Source organism: Ammospiza nelsoni, chromosome 29, assembly GCF_027579445.1.
Source record: "Ammospiza nelsoni isolate bAmmNel1 chromosome 29, bAmmNel1.pri, whole genome shotgun sequence".
NCBI classification, from domain to species: domain Eukaryota; kingdom Metazoa; phylum Chordata; class Aves; order Passeriformes; family Passerellidae; genus Ammospiza; species Ammospiza nelsoni.
In genome coordinates this window covers 4,401,755-4,416,943 of record NC_080661.1, presented here as the reverse complement: position 1 = coordinate 4,416,943, position 15,189 = coordinate 4,401,755, and the positions used below count along the sequence as shown (strand labels likewise).

The 15,189-nt window shown below is 54.1% G+C and overlaps 1 protein-coding gene across 1 annotated transcript in view; it reads right to left on the bottom strand.

Annotated features, from left to right (window-relative positions):
• Positions 1 to 15,189, bottom strand: part of LOC132085226 (tenascin-X-like) — a 76,884-nt gene that overhangs the window by 26,420 nt on the left and 35,275 nt on the right. The window contains exons 25-30 of the mRNA XM_059490591.1: positions 14,411 to 14,700; positions 13,414 to 13,737; positions 12,400 to 12,681; positions 11,110 to 11,493; positions 6,192 to 6,473; positions 4,417 to 4,710 (exon numbers count right to left, since the gene is read on the bottom strand). Of these exons, the coding sequence (XP_059346574.1) occupies positions 4,417 to 4,710; positions 6,192 to 6,473; positions 11,110 to 11,493; positions 12,400 to 12,681; positions 13,414 to 13,737; positions 14,411 to 14,700 (1,856 nt within the window). The remainder of the gene's footprint in view (positions 1 to 4,416; positions 4,711 to 6,191; positions 6,474 to 11,109; positions 11,494 to 12,399; positions 12,682 to 13,413; positions 13,738 to 14,410; positions 14,701 to 15,189) is intronic.

Sequence of the window (15,189 nt, the reverse complement as noted above, 5' to 3'; positions counted from 1 at the left end):
GTTCACCCCAGTTCACCCCAGTCCCAGTTTCCCCCACTCTTTGCCAGTGCCCAGCTCCAGTTCACCCCAGTTCACCCCAGTTCCCCCCAGTTCACCCCAGTATCCCCCAGTTCACCCCAGTTCACCCCAGTTCCCCCCCAGTTCCCCCCAGTTTCCCCCAGTTCACCCCAGTTCACCCCAGTTCCCCCCAGTTTCCCCCAGTTCTCCCCAGTCCCAGTTTCCCCCACTCTTTGCCAGCCCCCAGCTCCAGTTTCCCCTTGTTCACCCCAGTTCCCCCCAGTTTCCCCCAGTTCACCCCAGTTTCCCCCAGTTCACCCCAGTTCACCCCAGTTCACCCCAGTTCACCCAGTTCCCCCCAGTTCCCCCCAGTTTCCCCCCAGTTCACCCCAGTTCTCCCCAGTCCCAGTTTCCCCCCACTCTTTGCCAGTGCCCAGCTCCAGTTCACCCCAGTTCACCCCAGTTGTCCCCAGTTCCCCCCAGTTCCCCAGTTCACCCCAGTTCCCCCCAGTTCCCCCCAGTTCACCCCAGTTCTCCCCAGTCCCAGTTTCCCCCCACTCTTTGCCAGTCCCCAGCTCCTGTTCACCCCAGTTCCTCCAGTTCCCCCCAGTTTCCCCCAGTTCACCCCAGTTCACCCCAGTTTACTCCACTTCACCCCAGTATCTCTGAAATTCTCCCCAGTGCCCCACAACCCCCTCCCAGTTCACCCCAGTCTCCAGTTCCCCCCAGTTCCCCCCAGTTCACCCCAGTTCACCCCAGTTCACCCCAGTTCCCCCCCCCCAGTTTCCCCCAGTTCCCCCCAGTTGTCCCCCAGTTCTCTCCAGTTCCTCCAGTTCACCCCAGTTCCCCCCAGTCTCAGTTTCCCCCACTCTTTACCAGTGCCCAGCTCCAGTTCACCCCAGTTCACCCCAGTTCACCCCAGTTCCCCCCAGTTCCCCCCAGTTCACCCCATTCCCAGTTTCCCCCAGTACTCCCAGTCCCCAGACCCAGTTCCCCCCAGTTCACCCCAGTTCCCCACTGTTCTCCCCATTCCCAGTGTCCCCACATTCCCCAGTCACCCCCATTCCCAGTTCCCCCAGTCTCCCTCAGACGAGTTTTCCCCCAGTACTCACCAGTCCCCAGTTCGCCCCAGTTCCTCCCAGTTTCCCCCAGTTCACCCCAGTCACCCCATTCCCAGTTTCCCCCAGTACTCCCAGTCCCCAGACCCAGTTCACCCAGTTCCCCCCAGTTCCCCCCAGTTCACCCCAGTTCACCCCAGTCCCAGTTTCCCCCAGTACTCACCAGTCCCCAGCTCCAGTTCCCCCCAGTTCACCCCAGTTCCCCACTGTTCTCCCCATTCCCAGTGTCCCCTCATTCCCCAGCCACCCCCATTCCCAGTTCCCCCAATCTCCCCATTCCCAGTTTCCCCCAGTACTCACCAGTCCCCAGTTCGCCCCAGTTTCCCCCAGTTCACCCCAGTCCCAGTTTCCCCCACTCTTTGCCAGTGCCCAGCTCCAGTTCACCCCAGTTCATCCCAGTTCCCCCCAGTTTCCCCCAGTTCCCCCCAGTTTCCCCCAGTTCACCCCAGTTCTTCCCAGTCCCAGTTTCTCCCACTCTTTGCCAGTCCCCAGCTCCAGTTCACCCCAGTTCCTCCAGTTCCCCCCAGTTTCCCCCAGTTCCCCCCAGTTCCCCCCAGTTTCCCCCAGTTCACCCCAGTTCACCCCAGTTCCCCCCAGTTTCCCCCAGTTCCCCCCAGTTTCCCCCAGTTCACCCCAGTTCATCCCAGTTCCCCCCAGTTTCCCCCAGTTCACCCCAGTTCACCCCAGTTCACCCCAGTTCCCCCCAGTTTCCCCCAGTTTGCCCCAGTTCCCCCCAGTTCACCCCAGTCCCAGTTTCCCCCACTCTTTGCCAGTGCCCAGCTCCAGTTCACCCCAGTTTCCCCCAGTTTCCCCCAGTTCCCCCCAGTTCCCCCCAGTTCACCCCAGTTCACCCCATTCCCAGTTTCCCCCAGTTCACCTCAGTTCACCCCAGTTTCCCCCAGTTCCCCCCAGTTCCCCCCAGTTCACCCCAGTCACCCCATTCCCAGTTTCCCCCAGTACTCCCAGTCCCCAGACCCAGTTCACCCCAGTTCCCCCCAGTTCACCCCAGTTCACCCCAGTCCCAGTTTCCCCCAGTACTCACCAGTCCCCAGCTCCAGTTCCCCCCAGTTCACCCCAGTTCCCCACTGTTCTCCCCATTCCCAGTGCCCCCTCATTCCCCAGCCACCCCCATTCCCAGTTCCCCCAATCTCCCCATTCCCAGTTTCCCCCAGTACTCACCAGTCCCCAGTTCGCCCCAGTTCCTCCCAGACCAGTTCCCCCAGTGCCTCACGACCCCTCCCAGTTCACCCCAGTTCACCCCAGTTCTCCCCAGTTCCCCCCAGTTTCCCCCAGTTTACCCCAGTTCGCCCCAGTTCATCCCAGTTCCCCCCAGTTCCCCCCAGTCCCAGTTTCCCCCACTCTTTGCCAGTCCCCAGCTCCAGTTTCCCCTTGTTCACCCCAGTTCCCCCCAGTTCCCCCCAGTTCACCCCAGTTCACCCCAGTTCCCCCCAGTTTCCCCCAGTTCCCCCCAGTTCCCCCCAGTCCCAGTTTCCCCCACTCTTTGCCAGTCCCAGCTCCAGTTCACCCCAGTTCACCCCAGTTCCCCCCAGTTCCCCCCAGTCTCAGTTTCCCCCACTCTTTGCCAGTCCCCAGCTCCAGTTCCCCTCAGTTCCCCCCAGTTCACCCCAGTTCCCCCCAGTTCACCCCAGTTCACCCCAGTTCCCCCCAGTTCACCCCAGTTCACCCCAGTTTCCCCCAGTTCCCCCCAGTTCACCCCAGTTCTCCCCATTCCCCAGTCCCACACCGTTCCACGCAGGCCTCCCAGTTGCCCCAGTTCAAACCAGTCCCCCCAGTTCCTCATCCCCAGCTGCTCAGAGCCCCTCCAGGTGTTTCACTCCCCTTCATCTCCATTCCCCTCCAATCCCCGCTTGCCTCCAGTTCCAACTTTCCCCCAAATTCCCTAATTCTCAAATTTGGGAATTCCCAAATTCCCTCCAAAATTCCCCAATTTGCAAATTTGGGAATTCCCAATTCCCTCCCAAATTCCCAACTTTGGGACTTCGCAATTCCCTCCCAGTTCCCAGTTTCCCCCAAATTCCCAAATTCCCAACTTTGCAAATTCCCAGTTCCATCCCAAATTCCCAAATCCGGGAAGCCCCAATACCCTCCCAAATTCGGGAACTCCAAATTCCCTCCCAGTTCCCATTTACCCCCAAATTCCCCAATCCCCAACTTCGACAATTCCCAATCCCCAGTTTCCTCCCAAATTCCCAAATTCCCAACTTTGCAAATCCCCAATTCCATCCCAAATTCCCAAATCTGGGAAGCCCCAATACCCGCCCAAATTCGGGAACTCCAAATTCCCTCCCAGTTCCCATTTACCCCCAAATTCCCCAATCCCCAACTTCGACAATTCCCAATCCCCAGTTTCCTCCCAAATTCCCAAATTCCCAACTTTGCAAATCCCCAATTCCATCCCAAATTCCCAAATCTGGGAAGCCCCAATACCCGCCCAAATTCGGGAATTCCAAATTCCCCCCCAGTTCCCATTTACCCCCAAATTCCCCCAATCCCCAACTCCGACAATTCCCAATTCCCAGTTTCCTCCCAAATTCCCCAATCCCCAACTCCGACAATTCCCAATTCCCAGTTTCCTCCCAAACTCCCAAATTTGCAAATTCCCAATTCCATCCCAAATTCCCAAATCCGGGAAGCCCCAATACCCTCCCAAATTCGGGAATTCCAAATTCCCCCCCAGCTCCCATTTACCCCCAAATTCCCCAATCCCCAACTCCGACAATTCCCAATTCCCAGTTTCCTCCCAAATTCCCCCAATCCCCAACTCCGACAATTCCCAATCCCCTCCCAGTTCCCACTTTCCCCCAAATTCCCCAATTCCCAACTCTGACAATTCCCAATCCCCAGTTTCCTCCCAAATTCCCCCAATCCCCAACTCCGACAATTCCCAATCCCCTCCCAGTTCCCACTTTCCCCCAAATTCCCCAATTCCCAACTCCGACAATTCCCAATCCCCAGTTTCCTCCCAAACTCCCCAATCCCCAACCCTGACAATTCCCAATCCCCTCCCAGTTCCCACTTTCCCCCAAATTCCCCAATTCCCAATCCCCAGTTTCCTCCCAAATTCCCCCAATCCCCAACTCCGACAATTCCCAATCCCCTCCCAGTTCCCGCTTTCCCCCAAATTCCCCGGCCCTCAGTGCCCCCCGAGCTCCCCAGTGCCCCTCATTTCTCCGGCCCCATTCCCAGTTCCTCCCAGTTCCCCCTGGGCCCCATTCCCAGCCCTGTCCCAGCTCCAGCGCCATCCCTGAGGGGCTCTGGAGGAATCCCCGCAGCTCCTCACCAGTGTCAGCCTCGGTGGAGACGTGGCCAGTCCTGGTGCCACCCCTCAGCCCGTAGAGGTGGAAGCGGTACCGGCGGGACGGGGACAGCCCTGGCACTGTCACCGAGCGGGACCCGCCATCGATGGGCAGGGCCTGGGGCTGGCCCTGGGCATCCCGGTACTGCAGCAGGAAGGAGTCAAAGGAGCCCGCGGGGACGCTCCAGTGCAGCTGCACAGAGCTGGGCGTGACACTCGAGACCCTCAGGTCACCCAGCACTGCCTGGGCCGGGGCGGTGTCACTTGATGGGGACCCAGCTGGGGGATCTTTAGGTTGGGGTTCCTCGGGTTGGAGATCCCCTGAAGGCATGGGTGGCTCATCAATGTTGGCTGCGGGTGCAATGAAGAGGATACGGTGATGGGTGTCCATGTGTCCATCCAAAAGGGCATTCATCATCCAAAAAATGAGTCATCGTTCATCATCCATCCGTCCATCCATCCGTCCATCCATCCATCCACCCTTCCATCCATCCATCCATCCATCCATCCATCCATCCATCCATCCATCCATCACCCATCCATCCATCCATCCATCCATCCATCCATCCATCCATCCATCACCCATCCATCCATCCATCCATCCATCCATCCATTCATCCATCACCCATCCATCCATCCAGCCCTCCACCCTTCCATCCATCCATCCATCCATCCATCCATCCATCCATCCATCCATCCATCCATCCACAATATTCTCCATGCAACTTTTTATTCAACTGCTTTTTTACCTCTATCTTCATTGGATCATCCAACAACCCAACTATGAAACTGATCCACCAAACCAACTGCCCCAATGGACATCCTGCAACATCCCTCTTCATCCATCCGTTATTCATTTGCCATATATATTATCCATGCAGTTTTCATCTGTCATCCATCTTCATCCATCCATTATTCATCTCTCATCCATCTTCATCCATTCATCATCTCCCTGTTATCCATCATCCATTTATCATTTATCCATCATCCATTTATCCATCATCCATCCATCATCCGTCCTTCTTCCTTTGACAGAACTCCTTGGAACTAAACTTCCATCCACCCCCACCACCCGTGCATCCCTACAGGCAGCTCCTCCTTCACTCAAGGAAAAAACTGGCCATGGGCTCAGCCACAGATATACCTGTCCAGCTATATGTCCGTCCGTCCATCCATCCATCCATCCATCCATCCATCCATCCATCCATCCATCCATCCATCATCTCACCCAACATCCAACCCCATGCCATAACCAATCCTACAATCATCTCTCCCACTCTTTATCTCCAGATCCACCCAAGCTTTCACCTCTTCCACCACCCATTTCCCACGGACAACCTTCCATCCTTCCAGACATCCAACCACCCGCCAGGAACGCACCATCCACCTCTATTCCCAATTCCATCCAACCACTCATCCATCTCTTGACCTTCTTCCATCAGCCTGGGAAGAAATCCACTCACAATCATGTCCACAATCCATTCAAGCATTCAGTTCGTCAACCATTGTGGATGGATCAGGACCATGATGGAAGATGATAACAATGATGGTGATGACGATGATGGGTGATAGATAAGGAGGATGATGACAATGATGGTGGATCATGGCAGGTGCGGGTCAATGGGTTGGTGGAAGGGTTGATGATTGATTGGCTCGTACTGGGCTCTGTGGGTAACAGAGGGCAGGTAGAGATGGAATGGCCATCATCCCTGAATCCATTCACATTGTCATCCATCTGGCCCTCTGACCTTCTCCCTCACCTGTCACAGCCTCGGTGGACACATGGTCGATCTTCTTCCTGCCCCTCAGCCCGTAGAGGTGGAAGCGGTACCGGCGGGACGGGGACAGCCCTGGCACTGTCACCGAGCGGGACCCGCCATCGATGGGCAGGGCCTGGGGCTGGCCCTGGGCATCCCGGTACTGCAGCGTGAAGGAGTCAAAGGAGCCCTCGGGGACGCTCCAGTGCAGCTGCACAGAGCTGGGCGTGACACTCGAGACCCTCAGGTCACCCAGCTCTGCTCCTGCTGGGAATGACTCTGATGCTGGGGGCTCAGTTTGGGGTTTCTCCTGTTGCGGCTCCTCTGAGGGCAAGGGTTCTTCAGTGGCTGCTTTGGAGAGAAGATGGTAATAGGCATGGGAATCCTTGTGTCCCTCTAAATGTCCATCCCGTGTGTCCATTCACCCATGTGTCCATCCATTGCATCATCCATCCATCATCCTTCCATCATCCATCCATCCATCCATCCATCCATCCATCCATCCATCCATCCATCCATCCATCCATCCATCATCCATGCATCCATCTATTCATCCATCTATTCATCCATCCATCCATCCATCCATCCATCCATCCATCCATCCATCCATCCATCCATCATCCATCCATCCATCCATCCACAATATTCTCCATGCAACTTTTTCTTCAACTGCTTTTTTACCTCTATCTCCATTGGATCATCCAACAACCCAACTATGAAACTGATCCACCAAACCTCCAACTGCCACAATGGACATCCTGCATCATCCATCTTCCTCCATCCGTTATTCATCTGCCATCCATCTTCATCCATCCATTATTCACCTGCCATCTATCTTCAGGCGTTCATCATCTGCCTGTTATCGATCTTCCATTTATCATTTACTCATCATCCATTTATTCATCATACGTCCATCATCCGTCCTTCTTCCCTTGACTGAAATTCTTGAAACTAAACCTCCATCTAACCCCACCACCCTGAATCCATACAGGCAGGTCCTCCGGCACTCAAGGAAAAGCTGACCATGGGCTCAGACCCAGGTCCATCCATCGTCCGTCCATCCATCCATCCATCCATCCATCCATCATCTCACCCAACATCCAACCCCATGCCATAACCAATCCTACAATCATCTCTCCCACTCTTTATCTCCAGATCCACCCAAGCTTTCACCTCTTCCACCACCCATTTCCCACGGACAACCTTCCATCCTTCCAGACATCCAACCACCCGCCAGGAACGCACCATCCACCTCTATTCCCAATTCCATCCAACCACTCATCCATCTCTTGACCTTCTTCCATCAGCCTGGGAAGAAATCCACTCACAATCATGTCCACAATCCATTCAAGCATTCAGTTCTTCAACCATTGTGGATGGATCAGGACCATGATGGAAGATGATAACAATGATGGTGATGACGATGATGGGTGATAGATAAGGAAGATGATGACAATGATGGTGGATCATGGCAGGTGCGGGTCAATGGGTTGGTGGAAGGGTTGATGATTGATTGGCTCGTGCTGGGCTCTGTGGGTAACAGAGGGCAGGTAGAGATGGAATGGCCATCATCCCTGAATCCATTCACATTGTCATCCATCTGGCCCTCTGACCTTCTCCCTCACCTGTCATGACCTCGGTGGACACATGGTCGATCTTCTTCCTGCCCCTCAGCCCGTAGAGGTGGAAGCGGGTACCGGCGGGACGGGGACAGCCCTGGCACTGTCACCGAGCGGGACCCGCCATCGATGGGCAGGGCCTGGGGCTGGCCCTGGGCATCCCGGTACTGCAGCGTGAAGGAGTCAAAGGAGCCCTCGGGGACGCTCCAGTGCAGCTGCACAGAGCTGGGCGTGACACTCGAGACCCTCAGGTCACCCAGCTCTGCTCCTGCTGGGAATGACTCTGATGCTGGGGGCTCAGTTTGGGGTTTCTCCTGTTGCGGCTCCTCTGAGGGCAAGGGTTCTTCAGTGGCTGCTTTGGAGAGAAGATGGTAATAGGCATGGGAATCCTTGTGTCCCTCTAAATGTCCATCCCGTGTGTCCATTCACCCATGTGTCCATCCATTGCATCATCCATCCATCATCCTTCCATCATCCATCCATCCATCCATCCATCCATCCATCCATCCATCCATTCATCCATCCATCCATCCATCCATCCATCCATCCATCCATCATCCATGCATCCATCTATTCATCCATCTATTCATCCATCCATCCATCCATCCATCCATCCATCCATCCATCCATCCATCCATCATCCATCCATCCATCCATCCACAATATTCTCCATGCAACTTTTTCTTCAACTGCTTTTTTACCTCTATCTCCATTGGATCATCCAACAACCCAACTATGAAACTGATCCACCAAACCTCCAACTGCCACAATGGACATCCTGCATCATCCATCTTCCTCCATCCGTTATTCATCTGCCATCCATCTTCATCCATCCATTATTCACCTGCCATCTATCTTCAGGCGTTCATCATCTGCCTGTTATCGATCTTCCATTTATCATTTACTCATCATCCATTTATTCATCATACGTCCATCATCCGTCCTTCTTCCCTTGACTGAAATTCTTGAAACTAAACCTCCATCTAACCCCACCACCCTGGATCCATACAGGCAGGTCCTCCGGCACTCAAGGAAAAGCTGACCATGGGCTCAGACCCAGGTCCATCCATCGTCCGTCCATCCATCCATCCATCCATCCATCCATCCATCCATCATCTCACCCAACATCCAACCCCATGCCATAACCAATCCTACAATCATCTCTCCCACTCTTTATCTCCAGATCCACCCAAGCTTTCACCTCTTCCACCACCCATTTCCCACGGACAACCTTCCATCCTTCCAGACATCCAACCACCCGCCAGGAACGCACCATCCACCTCTATTCCCAATTCCATCCAACCACTCATCCATCTCTTGACCTTCTTCCATCAGCCTGGGAAGAAATCCACTCACAATCATGTCCACAATCCATTCAAGCATTCAGTTCTTCAACCATTGTGGATGGATCAGGACCATGATGGAAGATGATAACAATGATGGTGATGACGATGATGGGTGATAGATAAGGAAGATGATGACAATGATGGTGGATCATGGCAGGTGCGGGTCAATGGGTTGGTGGAAGGGTTGATGATTGATTGGCTCGTGCTGGGCTCTGTGGGTAACAGAGGGCAGGTAGAGATGGAATGGCCATCATCCCTGAATCCATTCACATTGTCATCCATCTGGCCCTCTGACCTTCTCCCTCACCTGTCATGACCTCGGTGGACACATGGTCGATCTTCTTCCTGCCCCTCAGCCCGTAGAGGTGGAAGCGGGTACCGGCGGGACGGGGACAGCCCTGGCACTGTCACCGAGCGGGACCCGCCATCGATGGGCAGGGCCTGGGGCTGGCCCTGGGCATCCCGGTACTGCAGCAGGAAGGAGTCAAAGGAGCCCTCGGGGACGCTCCAGTGCAGCTGCACAGAGCTGGGCGTGACACTCGAGACCCTCAGGTCACCCAGCTCTGCTCCTGCTGGGAATGACTCTGATGCTGGGGGCTCAGTTTGGGGTTTCTCCTGTTGCGGCTCCTCTGAGGGCAAGGGTTCTTCAGTGGCTGCTTTGGAGAGAAGATGGTAATAGACATGGGAATCCTTGTGTCCCTCTAAATGTCCATCCCGTGTGTCCATTCACCCATGTGTCCATCCATTGCATCATCCATCCATCATCCTTCCATCCATCCATCATCCATCCATCCATCCATCCATCCATCCATCCATCCATCCATCCATCATCCATGCATCCATCTATTCATCCATCCATCCATCCATCCATCCATCCATCCATCCATCCATCATCCATGCATCCACAATATTCTCCATGCAACTTTTTCTTCAACTGCTTTTTTACCTCTATCTCCATTGGATCATCCAACAACCCAACTATGAAACTGATCCACCAAACCTCCAACTGCCACAATGGACATCCTGCATCATCCATCTTCCTCCATCCGTTATTCATCTGCCATCCATCTTCATCCATCCATTATTCACCTGCCATCTATCTTCAGGCATTCATCATCTGCCTGTTATCGATCTTCCATTTATCATTTACTCATCATCCATTTATTCATCATACGTCCATCATCCGTCCTTCTTCCCTTGACTGAAATTCTTGAAACTAAACCTCCATCTAACCCCACCACCCTGGATCCATACAGGCAGGTCCTCCGGCACTCAAGGAAAAGCTGACCATGGGCTCAGACCCAGGTCCATCCATCGTCCGTCCATCCATCCATCCATCCATCCATCATCCATCCATCAACCATCCATCCATCCATCCATGCATCCACTGTCCATGCATGCATGCATCCATCCATCCATCCATGCATCCATTGTCCATCCATCCATCCATCCATCCATCCATCATCCATCCATCAACCATCCATCCATCCATCCATCCATCCATCCATCCATCAACCATCCATCCATCCATCCATCCATCCATCCATCCATCCATCCATCCATCCAAACATCAGTCTCTCCATCACACCACCATCCCTTGGTCCCAGCCCTCTCTCCATCTCCAACCTGTCTCCCGTTTCCCTGCCCAATTCCACCCCTTTCTCCTTTCCCTCCACATCACCGTCCACCACCAAGCAGTCACAAGTCCCGGAAAACATCTGTTTAATTATTGATACTAAATCCCGCCTGCCTACAGACAAACAACCCCCATCATCCATCACCCATGCACCCAGCCGTCCATCCACACTTCCACTACCCATTCCTGCAGCCATCCAGTGATGTTCATGTCCATCCTTCTACTCACGGGTCCATCCATCCAGACATCCATCAATAATCCACCTTTTTCTCCATCTTTCCATTAATCTCTCCATCTCCTAGGTCCTTCCACCCTCTGACCTTCTCCCTCACCTGTCACAGCCTCGGTGGACACATGGTCGATCTTCTTCCTGCCCCTCAGCCCGTAGAGGTGGAAGCGGTACCGGCGGGACGGGGACAGCCCTGGCACTGTCACCGAGCGGGACCCGCCATCGATGGGCAGGGCCTGGGGCTGGCCCTGGGCATCCCGGTACTGCAGCGTGAAGGAGTCAAAGGAGCCCTCGGGGACGCTCCAGTGCAGCTGCGCAGAGCTGGGCGTGACACTCGAGACCCTCAGCTCCCCCAGCACCACCTGTCCCTGGCTGGACTCAGTTTGGGGCTGCTCAGTTTGGGGCTGCTCAGGGTTGTGGTCTTCAAGCTGGGGCTCCTGTGAGGGTAGGGGCAGCTGCTCTGGAACTGCTGCATCTGTGATGGAGAAGGAATGATGATAGGAGTGAGAATCAACAACTTCATTGAACCAACCATCCATCCATCCATCCATCCATCCATCCATCCATCCATCCATTCTTTCATCTCCTGGATCATTCATTCCAGTATCCGTCATCCACCATCCCTCAATCCAACCACCTGGCTTTCAATCCTACAACTGATTCTTTAGCTTCTTCCACCATTGAATCATTCAATAATCAAACCATTGATTGGATCTGTGAAACTGCCTACCCCAACACCCATTATCATCATCATCATCATCTATCATCATCATCATCATCCTCATCATCACCATCATCTCCATCCATCCATCCATCCATCCATCCATCCATCCATCCATCCATCCATCCATCCATCCACTTTCATCTCCTGGACCATTCATTCCACTATCCATCATCCACCATCCCTCAATCCAACTGCGTGGCTTTCAGTGTGGCTTTTTCTACAACTGATTCTTTATCTTCTTCTTCTTCCATTCAATAATCAAACTGTTGACTGGATCTGTGAAACCGCCTGCCACAACACCCATCACCATCATCATCAGCATGGATGAGTGGATGGATGGATGGATGGACGGACGGTTGTATCCCAGTGGTCCCAGTAGCATCAGTTCAGTCATTGATCCATCACCCTACCTATTGACCAACCTGCCACCATCATCTATAACCCATCAGCCATCATCAACCATCATCCCTCATCCATCCATAGAACCACACAACGCTGCATCCCCATCCATCCATGGATCCACTCTCCATCCCTCTGGCCTCCACATTGCCACCCCATCTCCAGCCGCAGAAGAACTTCCCAGACTCCCCGAGCTTGAAGGATCATGTGAGACCTTTGATGCACCACAGGAGCAGATGCGGCCTGAGCCCCCCTCACCTGTCACGACATCAGCGGACACGTGGTCAATCCTTTTGCCACTTTGTAACCCGTAGAGGTGGAAGCGGTACCGGCGGGACGGGGACAGCCCTGGCACTGTCACCGAGCGGGACCCGCCATCGATGGGCAGGGCCTGGGGCTGGCCCTGGGCATCCCGGTACTGCAGCGTGAAGGAGTCAAAGGAGCCCTTGGGGACGCTCCAGTGCAGCTGCACAGAGCTGGGCGTGACACTCGAGACTCTCAGCTCCCCCAGCTCTGCTCCTGCTGGGAGTACCTCAGGTGCTGGGGATTCAGTTTGCGGCTTTTCCACTTGAGGCTCCTTTGAGGGCAAGGGTTCTTCGCTGGCTGCATTGGAGATAACATGGTAATGGGTGTGGGCATCCTTGTGTCCATCCAAATGCCCGTCCCACAACCTACCAACCAATCCATCCATTCACCCATGTGTCCATCTATTGGATCATCCATCCATCCATCCATCCATCCATCCATCCATCCATCCATCCATCCATCATCCATCCACCCATCCATCCATCCATCCATCCATCCATCCATCCATCCATCCATCCATCCATTCTTCCCATCACAGAGCCAACATCCAAAAAAACCCTGTTGACCTTTCCACATCAACCTCCCTATCTCTTGCTTATCACATTTCCCCACGCCTTCACCCTTCCCACCCTCATTTCCCATGGACAATCTTCCATTGATTTATCACTGAAACCATCCTTGATGGACAGAGGATGAGGAAAGCATGGCAGGATAGATGGATGCATGATAATTAATGGATGATGGTGATGGTTATTCATGGCAGATGAAGATGATGGATGACAATGGATAATTGATGGTTCCTGCTGCTGGTGGTGGTGGATGATGGATGATGGGAGGTGCTGGTCAATGGGTTGGTGGAAGGGTTGATGATTGATCAGATGGTGCTGAGCCAATGGCTGCTGGTTGGTGGGCGTGTGATGGGAATCCCTTCATGCCTCCATTTTGTGATCCTTCCATCCCTCTGACCTTCCCCCTCACCTGTGACAGCGTCGGTGGAGACACGGTCAACCCTCCTGCCTCCCCTCAGCCCGTAGAGGTGGAAGCGGTACCGGCGGGACGGGGACAGCCCTGGCACTGTCACCGAGCGGGACCCGCCATCAATGGGCAGGGCCTGGGGCTGGCCCTGGGCATCCCGGTACTGCAGCATGAAGGAGTCAAAGGAGCCCTCGGGGACGCTCCAGTGCAGCTGCACAGAGCTGGGTGTGACACTGGAGACCCTCAGATCTTCCAGTGCTGGAGTGGCCTCAGGTGTGGGGGCCTCAGTTTGGGCGTGCTCATTCTGCAGTCCCTCTGTGGGCAGGGGCAGTTCCTCTGGCTCTTCTGCAGCTCCTATAGAGACGGGATGTTACTGGCTTCTTCCATCCAAACAACAATCCACCACCAATCAACCCACTCATTCATCCACATTTACATATTCTAAGCCATTCATTCTGGCAACCATCCATCCATCCATCCATCCATCCATCCATCCATCCATCCATCCATCCATCCAGTCATATATCTTTTCAAACACTTTTTGCTTCGACTCCTTTTTTCATGTCACCCTCCCTTTGATCATCCAACCACCCAACCATGGATCTGATCAGATCTGCTCTGTCAAGTAAGCATCAATCTGCCCATAAAAACATCATGCATCATCCATCTTCATCAGTACTGTTTCCTTCAGGCAGACCTTGAATCCAATCCTCCATCTACAGTTGAATTGCCATGCACCTCCCAAACCCACGACCCAAAGCAGCCACTGGCTCAGCCATTAATCCACTGTCCATCCATCCATCCATCCATCCATCCATCCATCCATCCATCCAACCATCCTTTCTTGTATACCTCCATCCCTCTACTACTCCATCTCTTCCTCCAATCACCCATTCCTGCATCCTTTGATCCTGCCATATATCCATATATCCATTATTCTACATCCATTCATCCACCCAGCCGTATTCCTTATGACCTTTCCTCTTACCCGTCATGACCTCGGTTGAAACGTGGATAATCTTCTTCCTGCCCCTCAGCCCGTAGAGGTGGAAGCGGTACCGGCGGGACGGGGACAGCCCTGGCACTGTCACCGAGCGGGACCCGCCATCGATGGGCAGGGCCTGGGGCTGGCCCTGGGCATCCCGGTACTGCAGCGTGAAGGAGTCAAAGGAGCCCTCGGGGACGCTCCAGTGCAGCTGCACAGAGCTGGGCGTGACACTCGAGACCCTCAGGTCTTCCAGCACTGCCTTTGCTGGAGTGGCCTCAGAAGTGGGGGCCTCAGTTTGGGGTTTCTCATGCTGTGGTTCCTCTGTGGGCAGGGGCAGTTCCTCTGGCTCTTCTGCAGCTCCTATAGAGAGGGGATGGTCATGGACACTTCCATCCTAATAGCCATCCACCACCGACAAACCAACGCATCCATCAACACATCCACATTCTCATTCTCTGGGCCGTTCGATCTGGCATCCGTCCATCCACCCCTCCATCCATCCATCCATCCATCCATCCATCCATCCATCCATCCATCCATCCATCATCCATCCATCCATCCATCCATCCATCCATCCATCCATCCATCCACCACTCCAACTATCTATCCCTTCCAGCAATTACACATCCCGTCATCCCTCCATCACTGCATATGTCCATTATTCTTCATCCATTCATCCACCCAGTCTTCCTCCTCTTGACCTTCTTCCTTACCCGTCCTGACCTCGGTGGACACATGGTCGATCTTCTTCCTGTCCCTCAGCCCGTAGAGGTGGAAGC